An 18,301-nucleotide genomic window follows, 5' to 3' on the forward strand; every position below is an offset into this window, starting at 1 on the left:
CTTTTGGCTGAAAATGCTCCTCTTTGTGCAGCTGTCCCTGAAGCTGTAGGCAAATGAAGGGTGAAATGTATTCATAAGAAAACAATAGCGTAGGTGAATCAGTGCAATTATACTATACTCCCAGTAAGCATGACGAAATGACACCACTTTTTTTTTTCCACACTAGGTCCAATCTGCCTTCTACTCTTAAATCAATTTCTTCTATGTCTTGAATCAACTTCTTGGATTTTTGCTGCTAAATTAGACAGTAAGCTCTCTGGATTAGAGGAATCATATCTTCCATATGTTTCTATTCCTTTCCCTTCTCCCTGCAGCACCATCAAGTCCCAAATCTAATCATTGTTACGATGTACTGTGGTACATGTAACCATGGACTACAAATGGATGAGTGTTCCTTCATCCAGCCCAGCACTGGCAAGCAGGCTTGTGCTGAAAGGGCAGGATAGGAATATGCCACTGTGCCCTTTGAAGCCCCTGCTATACCCCAGATAGCCACCTTGCCCTGGCATGCTCCCTGCTCTTGCTTTCACTCTGCTCTTGCTCCTCTGATGGTCTGGATGTTTTCTGCAACTCTCCAGCATGGAGGGCTGAAGAGCGGCAGTGGGAGGCAGCCTGCTCCCAGTGCTGGTCCCCAGCCCCATCCTGGCTCTGCAGCAGCAGACAGATAGACCTGTCAGTCCATAAGCAGAAGGCTTATGAGGGTTGCTTTCCAGCACACTTAGTAAGATGAAAATAATAGCTTCAAGGAAAATGCATCCATTTTCCTTTACAAATCCCTGGTGTGGAAATGTTTTAACTTTTAATGAAGTCCATCTGTGCAGAAGTGCTGGCTCTGAAGGATTCACAGAGACAAGGCACCGGCATAGCCTGCTCCTTCCTCCTCCTGTTCTTTCATTGATGTAGGAAGCCCTGAGCAGAGCCTGGATACTCCTTCTCAGCACCCAGTATCTTCCTTTGTTAGCATGAAAAGTATGATAAAGATGCTAATGAGCCTGTGCTTTCTAACACAGCACACTCACAAAGGATTACCTGGGAGGCTAGGAAAGGGGAGGACATGATCAAAAGCATAAATCCCAAGAGTCAAGAGACAAACAAACATTTGAACTATTAAAAAACCAATAGGCTGTAAATGAGAGCAGGCACAAGCAGTCCTGAGAACTACACAGGGTGGAAATTAGTACTGCTGCTCCGTACTCAGCCATGCTTTCTGAGAAAGTGGCCAACTTCTTGGGTATTCACCGCAATGAGGTCAATCATTATGAAACCACCATGCAGTAGCGGTGCAGCCGACACACTTAATTTCCACTGTAATTTAGCATTAATTAAAGTTTTCTCTAGTAAAGATGCAGGCATTTTCTGAAGACCCTACTGGAAGTCACTGATCTGTCTAATGACAACACTGTAGGACTATCACAAGAAGAAAAAAGGGGATTCTTTTGTTCTGCATCCCAGACCTGAGATATTTTCATTTTTTAACTTGCTTGTTAAAGAAATAAAATACTGTTCTTGGTTTGACTAACTTTTTGAAGTCATTAACTATATAGTAACAATATGGTTTTTTTGTAGAACATTTGCTATCAGAAACTGTAAGCACAAATACCATCTAGGACCTAGTACACATGGTGAATTTCATCTAATAGTAATTTACGGGGTATCCTGTCTTAAATATACAGCACAGCTTTATCAGGATCACACAGGTTGGAGACTGACATTGTAAAGATTATGTGCAATAAAAAGGCTTGTTCCAAAAATTTATGTGTAAGAAAATGACGGTTAACAGCAAAGCATATGTCTAAGAATATGCCTTCCTTGGTGAACGTCAGGATCCTCTCACATGTACAGACCATCCAAGGCCCATGCCTAGCCCAAACAGGACAGACAAACCTTGCTGAGCAGCAAGCCAAGTGTAAAATTCAGTACACTCCTCAGTCTTACAGGATTCACTTGCTAAATAAAGAGTGTTCATTAGTAAAGAAACTGGAAAGTTGTAAGAGGAGGTTTTTCTACCTCTTGAAGCTCCTGTCCTTTTTTTCAGCCACACCTCTACAGAAAACAGAACATTGAGGGTCTGAGCATGTCACAGGAAGCAGAAGCATCCCAAATACTGCAGCAAAATGGCTGGGTATCCACGCAAACCTATGCAACAACAGGCAACTGGGTAACTAGAATCCTTTCCCTCAAAGTGCAAAGTGACAATCTGGGATGAGTTTTAGTACAGCTTGCCTGAAAAATGAACTTGCAAGAATACAGGGAGTTTACAATCATCCATAATTACATTGTGAGAGTGAAATGAGTGATTCCACTGCATAGATATAGCTTCATCTTCTGAATATGTTTAATTGGATACTTCAGTCTTCCAAAGACTCTTATAATCCAAATTATGCTGCAAAATAAAAAAGCAGTCCCCCAGAATAAGCAACGAAAACGATGCCAGAAGCCACCCCTAGAAGCAAACACACAGTATGTGAAGACTTAATCATTCTCATGTCCTCTTTCCATACTAAACAATGCATATACAGCTTCAAGATTGTATTTTTTTTTTCTTCAAAACAGAGGAAGGAAGAAATGAAGATGAGATTTTATTATTAGACAGTTGATTTACTATGTGGAAATAAAATCTGGGTCTAACTTCCGAACAAACAATGGGTTGCACCAGCACAAGAATCTTCCTTCTCTTCTTGGGAAAATCCATAACTACATTTCCCAGGGGTTCCTGACCAGTGGCTCTGGTTAGACAGAGTTTCATATGAAACTTCATTTCTTGCTGAAATTAACAGAAAGCGTACAGGGAATTTAGCCCTTGCTTCTCTCCAAGCTAACTCAAACACCTTTAATATAGAGAAAAAAAAACTGGCAGGAGACTGTCCTGATGTAAAACCTAGTTATTCTGGTATGTTGAAAACAGTTTTAAATGGGCAACATAGCATAACCATTAGAAAAATCACTTTACATGAATTGCAGTTAATTTCCAGCAGGTTCCCAGTGTGAGCCATTAATACCCAGAGGCTCAGTCATTGATGCATATAAGATGGATTAGGACAACTCCAAAAAGCTGTTCAGTTTTTAAAGAAAGACACACATTCCAAAGCAGAGGCCTAAATATCAGCTCACCTATAGCTGAGCACCTCTCGTTCATCAGAGTATGACTGGTTTTATACTACTCCACCAAAGGTTAGTTTATACTAAAAGGATTAAGCACCCAATGACACAAAGTTAAGGAGTTCAAGGGAGAAAGGAATTCCAATTCTGCCCATATTTCAGCATTTTGCGTAACGCCATGTAAACAGCAAAAACAGATTTCCAGAAATGCGAGTCAAACCCAACGTGGATCAAAGATCTTGATGTTTTTTGAGCAAAAGGCCACATCACACAAACCACGAAGTGTGATCAGGGCACTAAGACAGGGAACACACTCCTTCACGGAAGGCCATGGAGCCTTTTGGGCAGAAGGAGAGTGACCCCCTTGGGTGGAAGCTGCTCTTACCTCGAACGTAAAGGTTAGCTGGGGCAGAGTAGCGGGTTCCTGCGCTGTTGGTTGCAACACATTCATATTTGCCCTGGTCCGACTCCTCGCTGTTCTCTATTTGCAGAGCGCCTGTACACAAACAAGATGACACAGACAATTCAGGTTATGGCAAATCTAGTAATCGAACAGCCAGCCTCAGAAAAGGAAGGCCATGCCCTGCGCTTTTAAAGTATCTTCGTGGATAGATATATCGTGATGTTGTTCCCTGGACCCACAGGGTACCAGCATGCAGCGAAAAGGTACCCAGTCTGCTGTTAGAAGCTTGTGAAATTGATTATTGTTATTTTTTTAATGTACAGGGAACCACTTACTGATGTATTTCCAACCGCCCCAACCACTTATATTCATTGCTTCAATAAAGGAAAAAAACATACACATACACACATATTAATTACAGCTTTGTATGGGACTCCTGCCTAATAAAAGGACCTTTAATAAGCCTTTAATCAAAACAGCCAAGCACAAAGCACACTAACTGTAGCTGTTTGTTTCTTATCTGATGCACACAAAGCCTAGCAAACGTTCAACAAATTGCGACCTTCCTGCAGAAACTGGCAGAGTCCCATCTCTCCCACCTCACCACCCCTCCCCTTCTGAGAAAACACTTCGCCTTTCGTCAGCTTTCTCCACGTCAGTGATCTCCTTGTCCTTTCAGATTTCATTAGACGTGACACAAAAAGATTAGAAACTCAGTCTGAGACATCAAAGATATACACCAATGCAATACACCCATTTTGCCACACAGCGCTCGCATGAAAGCCACCCTCCCTTTGTCCTGGCAGTGCCTGCTCCTCCAACTTTGGGTCAGGAATAGTTGCTTAGCCCAGACTGCATGATCTGATCCCATCCCCAAAGTGCCAAAAGCATGAGGGGCACATCTAAATAACGGCAATAATTGCCAGAGCACACAGAGTAGCGATTTACATGGGGAACCTGTGGAGCGCCTATGATGTGGAAGTGAGTGCTGGCCTGAGGTGGTTTTCTCTCATCTGCTCAGCCTATTCCACCGGTGTCCAGCACCACTTGGCTTGGGAGGCTGGTCTTTCATCCAGCTTCTTGCCTACCACAGATGACTGCAAAACTGGTCACATCTAAACTCCCCTAAGTGGGCCCCCTATGCAGACTAAAAGAAGGAGATGCAGAGAAAGAAAGCAGCAGGATGCATATGACAGCAAGCTGGCACTGCAAGGGCGAACGGCCCTTGGCCAGACACTGAAGCGGCTACTGCTCAGCCTGCTTTCCCCAGGCAATGTGGGAATAATTCTTAAAGTGCCTCCAAGTGCTCAGATTCTGCTGGTTAGGATTGCCTGTAAGAAGGGAACTCTGCTCACAAACCATATACTGAACTAAAAGAAAACATTAACCCCTTTGCTTGTAAGGATTTGAACTCATTTCTGCCTGCCACAGTTCAAAACGACCACTGAGAGCGGCACTGAGAATAGCTGGTGAAATTGCCTTCTCCCTTCTTGCTGGTTCAAGCTGCAGAGGTCAAACACAGTTTTTCATATCATCAGAACAGAAGAAAAACTAATGTGAATCAACCACTGCTACCTACATTATTTAGAAGGATAAATTGAGACTGTAGCATAAGTCTATATGTCATGGGGAAAAATGAACTTCCCTGGGTTCTGCCATATAATAAAAATGATGTACAGAGCCCTCCCTATTGTTGCATTAGTGCTGGAAATGAGGCTTCAGCTAGACAGAGAAAGCTTGTTTGCAGAAGTCTTTCCACCTACCAACAAAAGAAGCTGCCAGCTTTCCCTAGCCATGGCGCTCTCTGGACACCCACAGGCCAAAGCCTACAGAGCACTGCTGCTTAATTCAGGGAGAACGTTAAATTTCTACATGCTGTCTGGGAAAAACATCTTCAAGCAGACAGCAGCGTGACAGGCAGTGGAGCAGGAGGAAGCTTCCCAGCATTGACAAGACACAGAGAATCAGAGAATCTAGAAATGGAAAAGATCTATTAGGTTAGCTTGTGCATCCCTGGGGGCCAGGGCAGGATTGCTCCCTGTTGTAAATGTACTTGTGTTCTGTCCAATCCCATTTTGAATGTGCCAAGTGATAGGTCTTTCACCACTTCCTCAAGGAATTGATGCCACAGCCCAGTTATGCACTCTGTCAGTAAGATTTCCCTGGAACTCACCATATATTATCCCCTTCTTAATTTCTGCTCATTACTCTGTGGGCATGCATGTGCTGCAGAGTTCATTCTGAGTGCTTGCATCAGGTTTGGCTGGGAAAAGCTGTTTGCTGCAAAACATACCCAAACTTAAAAAAAACCAACAAAATAAAACAAGAGTGGATGTCATCACCCTGAGGAAGAGCCTATCTCCTATTTAGCCTGTAGCCCTCATCAGCTGGCTGGGCTGAAAGAAGAGCCAGCTTGAGGTGACAGGCAGTGGTGTCTGCCTAGAAAAGTAAGATACCCAGATAATTCTGCCATGAACACATTCCTTTTTATACACCCCTTTTAGCCATTTAATACTGGTATTTATACCCTTTATACTTGCGATCACCATGCCTCTTAAATGTCAGTTAGTCGAACTATTTTTTATCTCTAGGGACCTCAACATCAGTGCTGGAGAGAGAAGAGGAAAAGGTAAGAGGATGAAGAGGGGAGTTTCAGATTACGTGCTATTATTGCCTGTCAGTTCTGCAGCCAGCATGGACCAATTTCCAGAATCATACTATAAACATGTAACATGTCAGCAACTGCCTACAAACTGCCCAGGGACACTGGGCAAGGGATTCTGGTTTGGTCTGGGTTGTCATGACTATTCAAACTGTGGCATGTCAGGAGCAAGTGAGAACCCAGAAAGCACAAGGAAGTTAATGTAAGCCTCTCAACTGAACGAGAAAGAAATCAGTTACTGCAATAAATCATCATTAGACAAACATACAGATCCTGCAGTACAGCTGACAGCTAGCAGAAAGTAGAAGGATCATGGTAAGCTGATGGCAGTCAGCAGAACTACAGGGGTTTTCTCAAAGGATGACCTACAACTATGTGATGGACACAGGGAAGTGTAGGGTATCTCAGGGTACAGAGATTTATGAACAAAGTTAAGAAGCTCAGATATTGCTGGGATCAGAAAGCTGGAGCCATAAATGCATCTGAGGCTTGGGAAAAACTCCCTAAGTGTAAAATGCTTCAGGTCCTAGTTCAGTCATCCCAGAGAAAGGCAACAGCTTCATTTCTTGGAGGGTTCAAGTCTAGGCTGGACAGGACACAAGGAGCTACAGGAAAGGAAGAACTGAGTCCTGAGTACCTCCTTTCCCTGAAGTTCATGGAAGCTGCATCCAAAGACCCTCAAAAGCGCAGTGCATTCTTTGCTTTGACAAGTGCAAAGGACCCGATTTCTATTCCTAGCCCTGTCAACATCTCATCTTATAATCTTCTATGCCTCTGCAAACCAGGGCTAGGAGGCTGATTTACTTTTATTCATTACTTTGGGATTTACGTTGCGCAAGTTGTTGAGTAAGGTCTTGTTCACCCAGGATGTTAACTGCAGACTTCTCACAGGGACTCCTCCAGTGCCAGGTGCCTTGTTCTCGTTTGCATGGCTGAATCCTGATGTGCAATCAGATAGCACGGCTTCAGTGGCTGCATGAGGACCATCTACCACCAGGACGTGCATATGTGTACAGAGAGGAGCAGTGAACAGCTTGTTTGGCAGCTCGTGGGGCTCTGCTGTGGTACGTGCGCATCAGAGCGAAACCTCTCCCTGCTGAGCACCACTCGACCTCCGCTGCCTCCTAAGCACCCTGAACCACAGCAAGGCTCCAGCAGAAGAGGGGCAGCCATTCCTCACCATGCTGCGATGTCATGTCAATCTCGCTTGCGGCTCAGATCTGTTCCCGATAACACATCTCAGCTTATCAGAGAGCTGACAGCTCCTGAGAAAAACCCCTGGCTGCTCTCCAGTGCCAGGGAGAATGGTGACAAGGCAGAGAGCTTTCTGGGGCTGAGGGCAGGAGATGGCCCTGTTGACTGACAAGCACCCCTTATATGTTCTTTACTCTGTGCTGGTATCTCCTTGCCAGTCCCTTCCCTCCTCTCCTAGCTTTTTCTTCTGCTCTTTAAACAGACAGCAGCCCCGTTAGCAGCTCTCCAAGATACTTATCTATTCAAATATACTTGTGCTCAGGCAGAATCATTAGTTGCAGTGACAGTGGTTAAAAGAAGCATTTAAAAAGTGCACTGCACAGAGGATGGGAAAGGCAGATCCTGATAAGGGCCGCTTCTTGGCAGCGCTGGGTACTGTTGTGTCACTCTAGGTGACAAACCAAATGTAAAAAAATCTGAGCTACCATACAAATTGATCTCTCTGAAATCCTGCTCCGTAGCTCAGCGCATGCTTGTGCTCCCTTCTCCCAGACAGCACCGCATGGAGCTACACACAGCAGCTCTTGGGGCGACACTCTTCCGTATGTATTCAGGTCGGAGATCCATCCCCAGCAGCGGGAGCGGCTCCTTTTCTCTAGCAGGGCATTCATATCCTCAGTCCCCCTGGCTCAGAGGTGGGGACCGACCTTTTGCCCCAGTTATAAAATCAGACATGGAATGAAATGCTCCCATAAGTACCCAGAAGTCAGGGGAACCAGGCTGCAGTCACAGCACTCATGTAAGGAAAGGCTTTGCAACGCCGATGTTAATGAACCCAGCTACCTGACCAGGGCCCTTCCTCTCAGGGAACAGGCAAATTTTGCCCACCCTGCACGCCAGAGCTACCCCAAACACCTCCCTTCTCTTTCCCCCTGCCTCCCACCAGCTTCCTCCACAGAAACACTGCCTGACTTTTCCTGAACCAGTATTCTTAGTCACCCCTTCAGCCAGTGCTCAGGGGCGGGTCCCAATCCCCCTTCTGCTAAAAAGGAGCTGTGGAGCAGGGCCAGCGGCAAGCCCAGACCAAAGAAGGACCCGTAAGTGTGAATATGGTGGAGAACGAGACACTGTGAAGCCCTGACAATGAGGGGGTTGGAGTTTGACACCCTGGCTGCTGCCCAAGATAACCAACACTTGCTGTGGGAGCTGTGAAAAAATGAAAGACACCAAAATCACTCAAGAGTCACTAATAATGAAAATAAGCATTTCCCATCCTCACTATTTTTTGTAATTTATAACAGCAGCACCTCCCAGCTGTTACAGAGGATTGCACCTAGCCTTCACCAGCCGTCAGCACTGCCAATTATGCAAAACAAGATAACTACAAATATATTTTCATTGTTAGTGTTCATTATGGACATTATGCCTGAGAGGCCGGTGATTGGCATGCAAGGGGCCTGTTCTGGATGGCAGCGCTGCTGAGAAATCACTCTCCTGGGCACCACGGGCAGCTGCTGATAGCACCCGACCGCTGCCACTGAGCCGGACTTGGGCAGAGAGGGAGGAGAGGAGACCCAACGTGCTCGGCAGCATGAGGTCTCCTCTTAGACAGTGGAGTTTCAGGATGCTCTGATCTCTCACCAGCAGGTACAGGAAATCTCAGGGGACTCTGCGTCAGAAGCAAAACTACAGCACTGTCAAATGCACAGTAATGCCTCTGTGTGCTTCTAAAGGGACATGAGTCAATCTGAATCCCGACAATAAGAAACATGGCATTACAAGCATTTCCAGGCACTACCCCACCCAACCTCCCACTGACACTGTCTGCTCTTGCAAGCGTATCTTCTCATTTTAAAATTGTTTTCATTTTGCTTTTTTTTTGTGACTGAAAAAGCTCAAGAAACAGAAGAAAATTCCTATCATATACAAAGTGCAATCAAATGTACAAACACGTGCTCAAAGAGACAGCAAAATTCTTTTAGCTTCCTCTAATCTCTTTGGATAGTCTTATGCTCCACCTCGCAGGATAGCGTCGAAATACTGGAGCTATATTTAAACCAGTTCGCTCGGGACTGGAAAAGGTTTAGATGCAGCTATACAGAAGTCGGTGTGGGTGTTTACCTGGCTTCTCAGAGAGACAGCTTCTGACACCCAAGTGAGCTGATCTAAAGTTAATTCAGACAGACCTCTGCTACGCTGACGTCTGCAGGAAGAAATACTCTTATGTATAGGAACCTCAGATATTTCCTGTGGTGACAAAAAAGTAACAAATAAATCTGACTGGAGAGGGAAAATGCCTGAGATGATGATATTTCTTTACCTCCTCATGTGCATCCGATCTAATGCCTGTTCAGTCCAGCACCCACCAGAAACACAACAGTGCTCTGCTCTCTCTTACAGCCTGCGGCAGGAAAGCGCAGCCAGGTTTCACATAGGTTGAGTGAGTTCAATTCCAGAGAAATGCTGGAAATGAACACCTTATATTCTACTTGGAAAATAACAATGGGGCAGAATTTGCTTAAACATGGATTTGCTGATACTGTCTGTGGGTCACCTTAAGAAGCTAGCTATTGCCTAATCTGATAGGCATCTGCCAGCTGTCTTTCTGATGAACAAATAGGGATTTCAAGATTAAATTACTATCTGGGGCAGTCCCGGAGGGGTAGAGAGTGAAGCTACAAACTGAGATTCTGAATTATAGATGGGAGCTCCTCCCACTTCAGGGAAGCCAGAGATGTCTTGGACAGAAAGGACCAAAAATGTGGGGGTAAGGTCAAATGAGGAGTTTAGAGAGAAAAATCTCCTCCTGTTTGGAGGGGTGTGTGGTAGAATTTCTCAGGTCGTCCTCTCGCTAACCCCACGCTGCTCCCTGCGAGCGGGTTCTCCGCTGCTCCAGCACAAAGGCCTTGGGTAATGCTAGAACCTCTCAAGTACTCCAGACACACAACTCCTAGCGACACAGTCACAGCAGCAATTAAATAAACCCAAAACCTCCCCTTCCGCCCCCAAACATTATTACCAAAAGGGTTCGTTAAGAGTCATTAGTTCACCCTTCCTTTCAGACCAAATGAATGGATTCCAAAGCATCAAACTTACCTTAATGAGGAACAAGAGTGCAGCTGGGTATAGAACATGGCAGAACAGTCACTTCTACATGGACACAACCTCACCATCATAAAAGCACTTTCATCTAATCTGTCGTTATCTTTAGAAATTCAATGACCTCCGTTTTAAATAAAAGGCATTAGGCTGACAGAAATCCTCTGGGAGAAGCCAGAGAGCAGCACGTGGCTTCTGTTTGCTCTCACAGAAATGTCATCTTTGACATTCAAACAGGACACATATATTTAAAATAATGTCAAGAACATTCTTAAAATACCTCATCAGGACTCAAACAGGGGTAGGAAGGGGGGGTGGGGGTGCGGGGAACTTATGTTTTATGAGATGGATGGTTCTTTTCACAGAGATGCGTTCGGTTCCCAAGCAGGATGTATGGAGCATCCACAGGGTTCTGGTGCTGAGTCACTAATGTCATCAGACAGGGCGGGTGCACAGCAAGCGCGCGGGGAGGCCCTGGGACGGCTGCGCGCTTGGCGTGCACGGCTGGGAGCTCAGAGCGCTCGGCTAGTTAGCATTCAGTCTGTCATTTCATTTTAGGATTTGCAGTAGAAATAGGAGATGAAGCAATAGTTTAAGGAGCTTGTAACATCACAGCTGTCAATCTCTGGTGTTCCAAAGGGAGGAATGACAGATATATAAGCCCATTCATATCAAAATAAGGTTTGCAGTCTTTTTCCCTGACCCAGATTTGCTACAGAGGCAACTTAATGCAAATACGCATCAAACGGCAATTCACATTTACTCTAAAATCACTTAACGGGAGCTGAAAACATTAACCCCCAGCAACAGAACCAGTTCCAAAGAGTCAGATTATTAACTTCCAGCAGTGATTCAGGGAAAAGGGGGAGGAAAGGGGAGAAGGGGGAAAACTGAATGAATGAGGTCGTGTTGATTTGTAGGTGGTAGTCGTTCTGTCGAGAAATCCAGAGGTCAGTCAACAGGGGTAACCAAAATCACAAGAGAATTCAGAAGGGCCTTAGCACGTAACACTGATTAACGCGCCAAAGTTAATCTAAAGGGACAGCTTTGAGCGTTTAGGCTAGAAAAGACAACACTCCAATTGGAAAGTCATTACTGGTGCATACAGGCTGTGAAAACCAGCCAGGGACTGCGCACACTGGGCTGTCAAAACAGGGGTGGGTTTAATTAATGAAGGCTAAAAGCAGCCAGATGTGCTTCTGATTCAGCTATTTAAAACAACTCTTCGTGCTGCAAAGCAACACCAGCATGTCCGGCTCAGAAAGGGAGGTCTGGGGCAGTGGTTCTCCACTCTGCTGCCACATTACAGGGTTGGCACCCTTGAAAGGCAAACATGAGGAACGCAAACAAAGGTGCTCCTTATCCCAGAGCCAGAGTTGCTCAAACTTTCAAGAATTTATCTCCTTCTGATTAGAGTTTCATGCCCGTCAGCAGCAGCAGAAACGAATTTAACTGTTCTCTTGTGAAAATGTTACCTCCTTATACTTATACCAAAGGAATCCATTTAAAACCCCCTAGACACAAAACCTCAGCGGCCACAACTACACGGGAAGTTCAGAGACTTGCAGGAGCTGCAGGAGACGTCAACCCTCCCGTGGCGGAGGCCAGGGACCATTTTCCAGTTTGCAAACTTTCCATTGAATAACCCCCTTTCAACAGTGCAAAATCGCAATGCATGAGTCTACAAGAAATCACGCTAAAAACCAACCAAAATAAACACACTAGTGGGAGAGTGCAGATGAGCAAGAGTGCTGGCAGAGTTAGGGCTGAGAGTAAAAGCTGGAGATGAGAAACACCGGAGGAGAAGGGACAAGGCAGACAGGAGATGGAGTGACGTGACAACTGGAGGCACATTTCAGCATTCTTACCTCTGATCGGTGTACCACCTGGTGAGGTAATTTGAATGCAAATAAGATTAGAGAGAAGCATTAGTACAAAGAGGAAAGGAAGAAAATTGTAACTAAAAAGCAGAAAGTTTTTTTAAAGCTAGAATTTGTATTAGCGCGACAGGAATAAACAAAAAGAAACTGATGTGCAATAAAAGTCAGAGTGACACTCTCAGGAGGTTAGTAAAGCTCATCGCTTCCAGGAGTGCAGCATCCAGCCCTGCATCTTGCCATTAAAGTCAGCACCCTCATGAACGGGGGCCAAACTAAGCTGCCGAGGTGGCGTTGCTGGCTGGCCTCACCACTTGCATTCACCCACACCACTGTTCAAGCAGTTGAGATGGAGGATACGTTGGGAAGATGGTGCAGTGCCCCTTCATTCCTCATACAGAACAAGGAGGGGGTGTCCTGGGGGCTGTGTGACCGTGAGTGTGCTGGGCAGGAGGGGTGGAAAGCACATGGTTGCGGGTGCTAGGTGCAATTTTGCTTTGAGGTTAGAATGACCAGTGGGACAAAATCTGCTCGCTTAAAGAAATTAAACTAAGGGGAGAGCATAAGAAATTGGTTTTGAGCCATTCTCTGCATTCGCATAACCCTTGCATCAGGTTCCCTCCGGCAAAAGAATTGGTGTCATGCAGAATTAACTTTACATACAGAAATATTTTGAAACGAAGTAGTTTCTGGTAATGTAACAATGGCACGCTAGCCAGACCCCTGTCGTTCCTGCCTAATTTGGATGTTAGCTGGAGAAAGGAATCTCTACCCTCTTTATAAGGCACTGGAGATAATTTTACATGCTATAATGAAGAGTATCTTATAAGGAGGGCTTCTCTGGGAGTGAGGTTAAGTTATCCTGTTGCAACGATCTATAAAGGTTTGTTTTATGAGGTCAATGTGTCTAGCAAGTGGAGGATCCACTGGTCAGTGTCTTGAGTTCAGCATACAATCAATAACGAAGCATAATTGAAGGGCAGATGCTCCAGCTGGGCAAATTGGCAGGGAACCCTTCTAATCCCCACTTTTGTCCCCTTGGTCTTATTTTGCACATATGAAGGCTGTTAGTATAAGGGAGAGATTCATGCAGATCGAATCTGTAGGCAGTTCATGGTATGTGTTGGTTTTATGCAGATTTGTAGGATCTGAATACCAAGCACTTACCAAAGAAAACTGAGGAGTTTAAACAGACAGAAAAACAGGGTTAAACAGGACACAGTGTGTCAAATCATGTTCAGTGTATTGATTAATAAATACCAGTATGCATACAAGAGTGTCGTGTATCTCAGATTTACAGCTCATTCCATTATCCACAACAATGATCACCCAATGGGAAAGAAAGACAGAAAAGAATTTCTGTAAATACAAAGAAGGCATACTTTAAGCATGTTTAACTTGCCTCTTAAAAAGTAATTACAATATTTATACTTATTCTTTTTCTTTCCTAACTACCTTTCCTTCAGGCAGAGTCCCTTCTCTAAGCAGGAGCAGCAATTCAAACTACTCATTTTAGCGTTTTCCTCTGCCAAGATGACATTACCCCATCTTAACTTTATGTCTGGTTATATTTTCTGACACTTTCTATCCACAGATGACTGAAGCATCAGGAAAGATCTTGCAGTGACTGAAGTTGTGGGTAATTTCTCTCTTGCAATAATAAATCTTCTGCTTATTTATCTATCTTAGTAACTACCGCTACCCTTGACAGAACAGTTATACCCAGAGATACTTGCATGGAATAGCACAGCCATGGAAAACAGGGTTATTTCTCTTTGCCTGTTTGGAAAGTTTGCCAAGCGATATTTTTGCTCTGTTTGGTCTAGGCCCACCCCACCCCCCCGCCCTGTCCCCTTCCACAATTCTCAGAGTTAAGAAAAGCATCACCACAGTGTGTCACTTCCCACGGGAACGGTGCAATGACTCTGAGCACAAGCCCACGGGGCAGAAAACAGGACTTCCTTCTCTCTCATCTGGCTGAAATAAGGTTTGTTGTTCTGCCCTAGAACTGAAAAGATTTGCAGCAAATCTTTAAATCTACTCCCTGTAGAGGCTAAACACTTTCTCTAATATGCAATTGTCTACACAGAGCTCTAGGAGCAACTGCATACTTGAAGCAGATTCCCTAAAACGTAAGTGTGACCAGCTCATTTTTTTCTGCGTTAAATCCCAATCCTCCTGGCCTCCGAATGTAAGCCAACCCTTGTGGGAGCAGCACAAAGGCTTGCTGCATTTAGCACAGTGTTTGTTCTGGGTCTCTCTCACCTTCGCAAAGTTAAGACATTCACCCTTCACTCAGAGGACACCATTACAGAGAGGCACAAGGCTTTTCTGTTGGACCCCAAATTTCCTCATCCAGAAGGAATAAAAGTTCCCATTCACCCTTCACACCATGCATCTCCGGCTGTTGACCTTTCAGGGTGACCCTCAAAGGGACCAAATCACAGCACACAGGCCACAGAGTGCCAACATAAGAGAGCCCATCAAGTGATGGAGGTGCCATCACTTGAATGGTTACTGAGGCCAACTTGTGCCCTGTGATCACCAGGCCACTTTATGCAAAGGATACCCCAAGATCAAACTTCAAGCCCAATTCCTTGTGTTTGAAAGGTTTGAAACTCTCATAAGGAAGGAGAGTTTATTTCCCCTTCATGATAACAGACACTGAGTAACACCCCGTACGTTCACTTCAGTCAGGAATGAATGCTGACCCTGCCATCCTCTGTGTAATGGAAGTGCACAGCCAGGCGCCCAAAGCAAGGCAAAACATGGGATGATACACTGGAAAACCCCATGGGATTATTTGCATCAGTATTTCCCAGTGTGGAGGAGAGGCTCTCTTGGAGAAGGGACTTCATTCTGCTGACACAAGCTCACCCCAGACTTATCAACACACCACTTCCTTGTAGGAACCTAAACCACCAAAAAATCCAATGTAACTCCAAAGTAACATCAAACAGAGAAACCAAGGCTCTTGCTGGCTGCAGCTGGGCACTAGGACAGTGCAACACTGAATCCTAGAGAACTCCGGCAGTGCTTTCAGCTACTTCCTAACATATTTTTAGGGGAAACTATTTTCAGAAATAAAAGTACTGCAGAAAAGACTGGCTACTTGCCACCAGTTGCAAGAGGGAGTCTGTGTGGATCCCATCACTGCTGTTATGTACCTCACACAAGACCCAGATGTGCAGTATAGGTTCTTCCAGGTCATAAAACTTCAGCTGTCAACTGGCTGGCCACGATATTCCTTCAACCCTCGTCCAGTCAGTCCCTTCTGAGAAAGCATCCTTGTGTGGGTTTCCCGATCCTTTTGGATAATACTCCCCAATCCCCATTCTTTTGGGCTGTCCTTACACACCTTGTCACAGGTCGATGCCCATCTGATGTCTGAACTCAAAGCTGTTTCTTGCCAGGAGCTGAATGTCTTCTGCTGGGTACTGGCTGCTGGTTATTACCAGTGAAGCTGGATATGGCCGTCACTGCCATTTCACTGGGACAGGTACCACCTCTTTTTGCAAGTTTTTCCTATGTATGTTGGGTATTCCTTTTGTTTGCAAACAAGTAGTGCGTCTACCTATAGGATCGAGACTAAAATTAAAATGCTTGCTGGTAACTCTGAGAGCATAAATGCAGCAAGACGATCTGGTGAGCCGGCTCCCACTGTTTCTTTGTTAGAGGAACCTGCACTTTTCCAGAAAGTGACTGAAGTCATCTGCAGAGCCCTCTCTGATACTTTACTTGCAGTTAATTGCCTGAAAGCCACACTAGGGTCTAGGGCATGGTTCCATAACTCAGTTAATTGATGGTGATTAAAAGAGAAAGATACTTGTTGTAAGACCAAGTTCTTTACTAGGTGAAAGATGACAATGCTCCCTCAATTTCTGGAGTTTCCTTACATGGCAAAGGTATCTGTATGTTAACATTTAGAATAGTTATTTATTCTAATTTGACATTTTGTTCATAAGTTTTCTGAAGAGCAAGGTGGAAGAGCAATTCTTCAACTATGAAACTCACTGGAAGCCTTCAAAAGCTTTGAGAGTATGAATACCATCAGAGTTGCTTTGAAGTCTTCAGGAGCTTGTGATCCAAGAATCTTTACAGAACAACTGTGAAGCATCAGTACAATCTGATCTACATTGAGAGAGTTTCTGCCACATCATCGACTAATTTTAAAACATGGTTAGAGGTGTAGCACTGACCCTTGCTGCCAGAACTCATACATACATCACCTGCAATACTACAATGTCCGGACAGTTTTAAAATAAGTTCTGCCAAACAGGTTTTAAATAAGTTGGCATGCTGGGGAGGTTTCCCAGCCCAGAGCTGGCCTTAGATCCTGTGTCAATGACTGAGAGGCAATGACTGAAGTTACGCACCCTGGGGGAGAACGGGGAGTTGTCCTGAGTCACTGCATTTGCAGAAAAGCAGCCTCTCCACAAGAGGTGGGAAGTATTAGCAAGATGAGCAAGGGAGAATTTTGCCACAACCAGCATGAGTCAGGGACCTTGCTTTTGCCTTGATCTGTGATAATGGAGATGAAAACCTGTATTTATTTGTGTTCTCATCTCTAGAGCAATTAGTCCAACACATACTGGCAAAACTACCCAAGAGCTGGACTTCAAAAAGAATTAAGCATTACTCGGGAGGAAAGATCTATGTACTGGGGAGAAAGGGGAAAAAAAGCCCTCCAAATGTAAAGAGTTACGCTGTCAGAAGGTTTAATGAGAAGAGTGCATATACACACACACAGATGTAATTAGTAAATGAGGGATGGTAGGATACAGGGCAGATTTATAAACTGTGTATTTGCTCCTGACAAAGACACCGGTCCTCTGGCGTCAAAAAAGCCTAAGATGACGGCTTGGTTGTCTTAAACCACAAGCTCTCTAGTACCTTGACAGAAGATTAACAGACCTCTAGAAACTGATGTTCAGAGCCCCCCTGGGCACATGATCTGACTGCATGCAAGTTCAAAGATCTGCTTGAAGCCCCCAGAGCACTGCCAGCCCATACAACCAAGAGTGTCAGAAGAGCGCACCTTTCCCAAGCATGCTGCTTCTTTACCTCTAGCTATTTATTCCACACTAGGAGCCTGAAGAAATGAAATCATCCCTCACCCCCTCTCTCTAAGTCAGACTCCAAAGATGCTTTGACCTTTATGACCTATATTTAGTACATCTGAATAATAATATATTATGTACTTGTTGAAGGTCGGACACTCTATATATGCAATATTGGGCTCACACTGTGCTGTAGCTATTTTAACTATATTACATCTGTCTAGCTTTTATTGGGTTTTAATTAAATGAAATTAAATGAGCGTATATTTAGATTGAGATAGTATAAACTGACATTCATGCAGATATGCCAGGCTGGCTATAAGATATGATCTTAATGGAGCAGAGACTTTGCAAACTATTAAACTCTGCCATATAATGAGGTATCTATTTAAATACTCTTTTCTTTGAAAAACAACTCTGCCCCACTATGGTGTAGTGCTGGAGAGCTCAATTAGCACCTTGCAGAATGGATCAGAGACTGCCCAACCCATCAAATTGCTCACACAGAGTGACTGCAGTCAGGTAAGTAAGACTCGGGCACTTCAAAGCACAGGCCCTATGTTGTATCAACTACAAATACAGGAAAAAGTCACAAATGCAAGCAGGGGTTGAACCTCTGGCCCACGAGAAGTGCTAAACTTCTTGCTCTCCACTCATGCCAGGGTGGAGCAGAGCCTTGGTGAATCTTGGCATCATATCACCAGGTCCCTGAAAATAAAACTTCACTCATATTTGGAAGTCTCTTGCATTGAACTGTGGAAACCTCCCGTACTACGTTAGAAAGCTAATCAATTTCTTTCGCAAGTCTGAGAATGTGTGCTGCTCATTGATTTCGAAAAGGTTCCCTTGACACCTCCCTTGGTAATTACTGTGTCTTCAGCAAGCAGCCAGCTCTAGAGTTTGAATC

General features: G+C 44.6%; 1 protein-coding gene across 1 annotated transcript in view; it reads right to left on the bottom strand.

The window, feature by feature from the left end:
- Positions 1–18,301, bottom strand: part of PTPRF (protein tyrosine phosphatase receptor type F) — a 257,441-nt gene that overhangs the window by 88,527 nt on the left and 150,613 nt on the right. The window contains exon 5 of the mRNA XM_082311797.1: positions 3,485–3,595. Within this exon, the coding sequence (XP_082167923.1) occupies positions 3,485–3,595 (111 nt within the window). The remainder of the gene's footprint in view (positions 1–3,484; positions 3,596–18,301) is intronic.

Source organism: Platalea leucorodia (genome assembly GCF_965183815.1).
Source record: "Platalea leucorodia genome assembly, chromosome: 5".
Lineage (NCBI taxonomy): Eukaryota > Metazoa > Chordata > Aves > Pelecaniformes > Threskiornithidae > Platalea > Platalea leucorodia.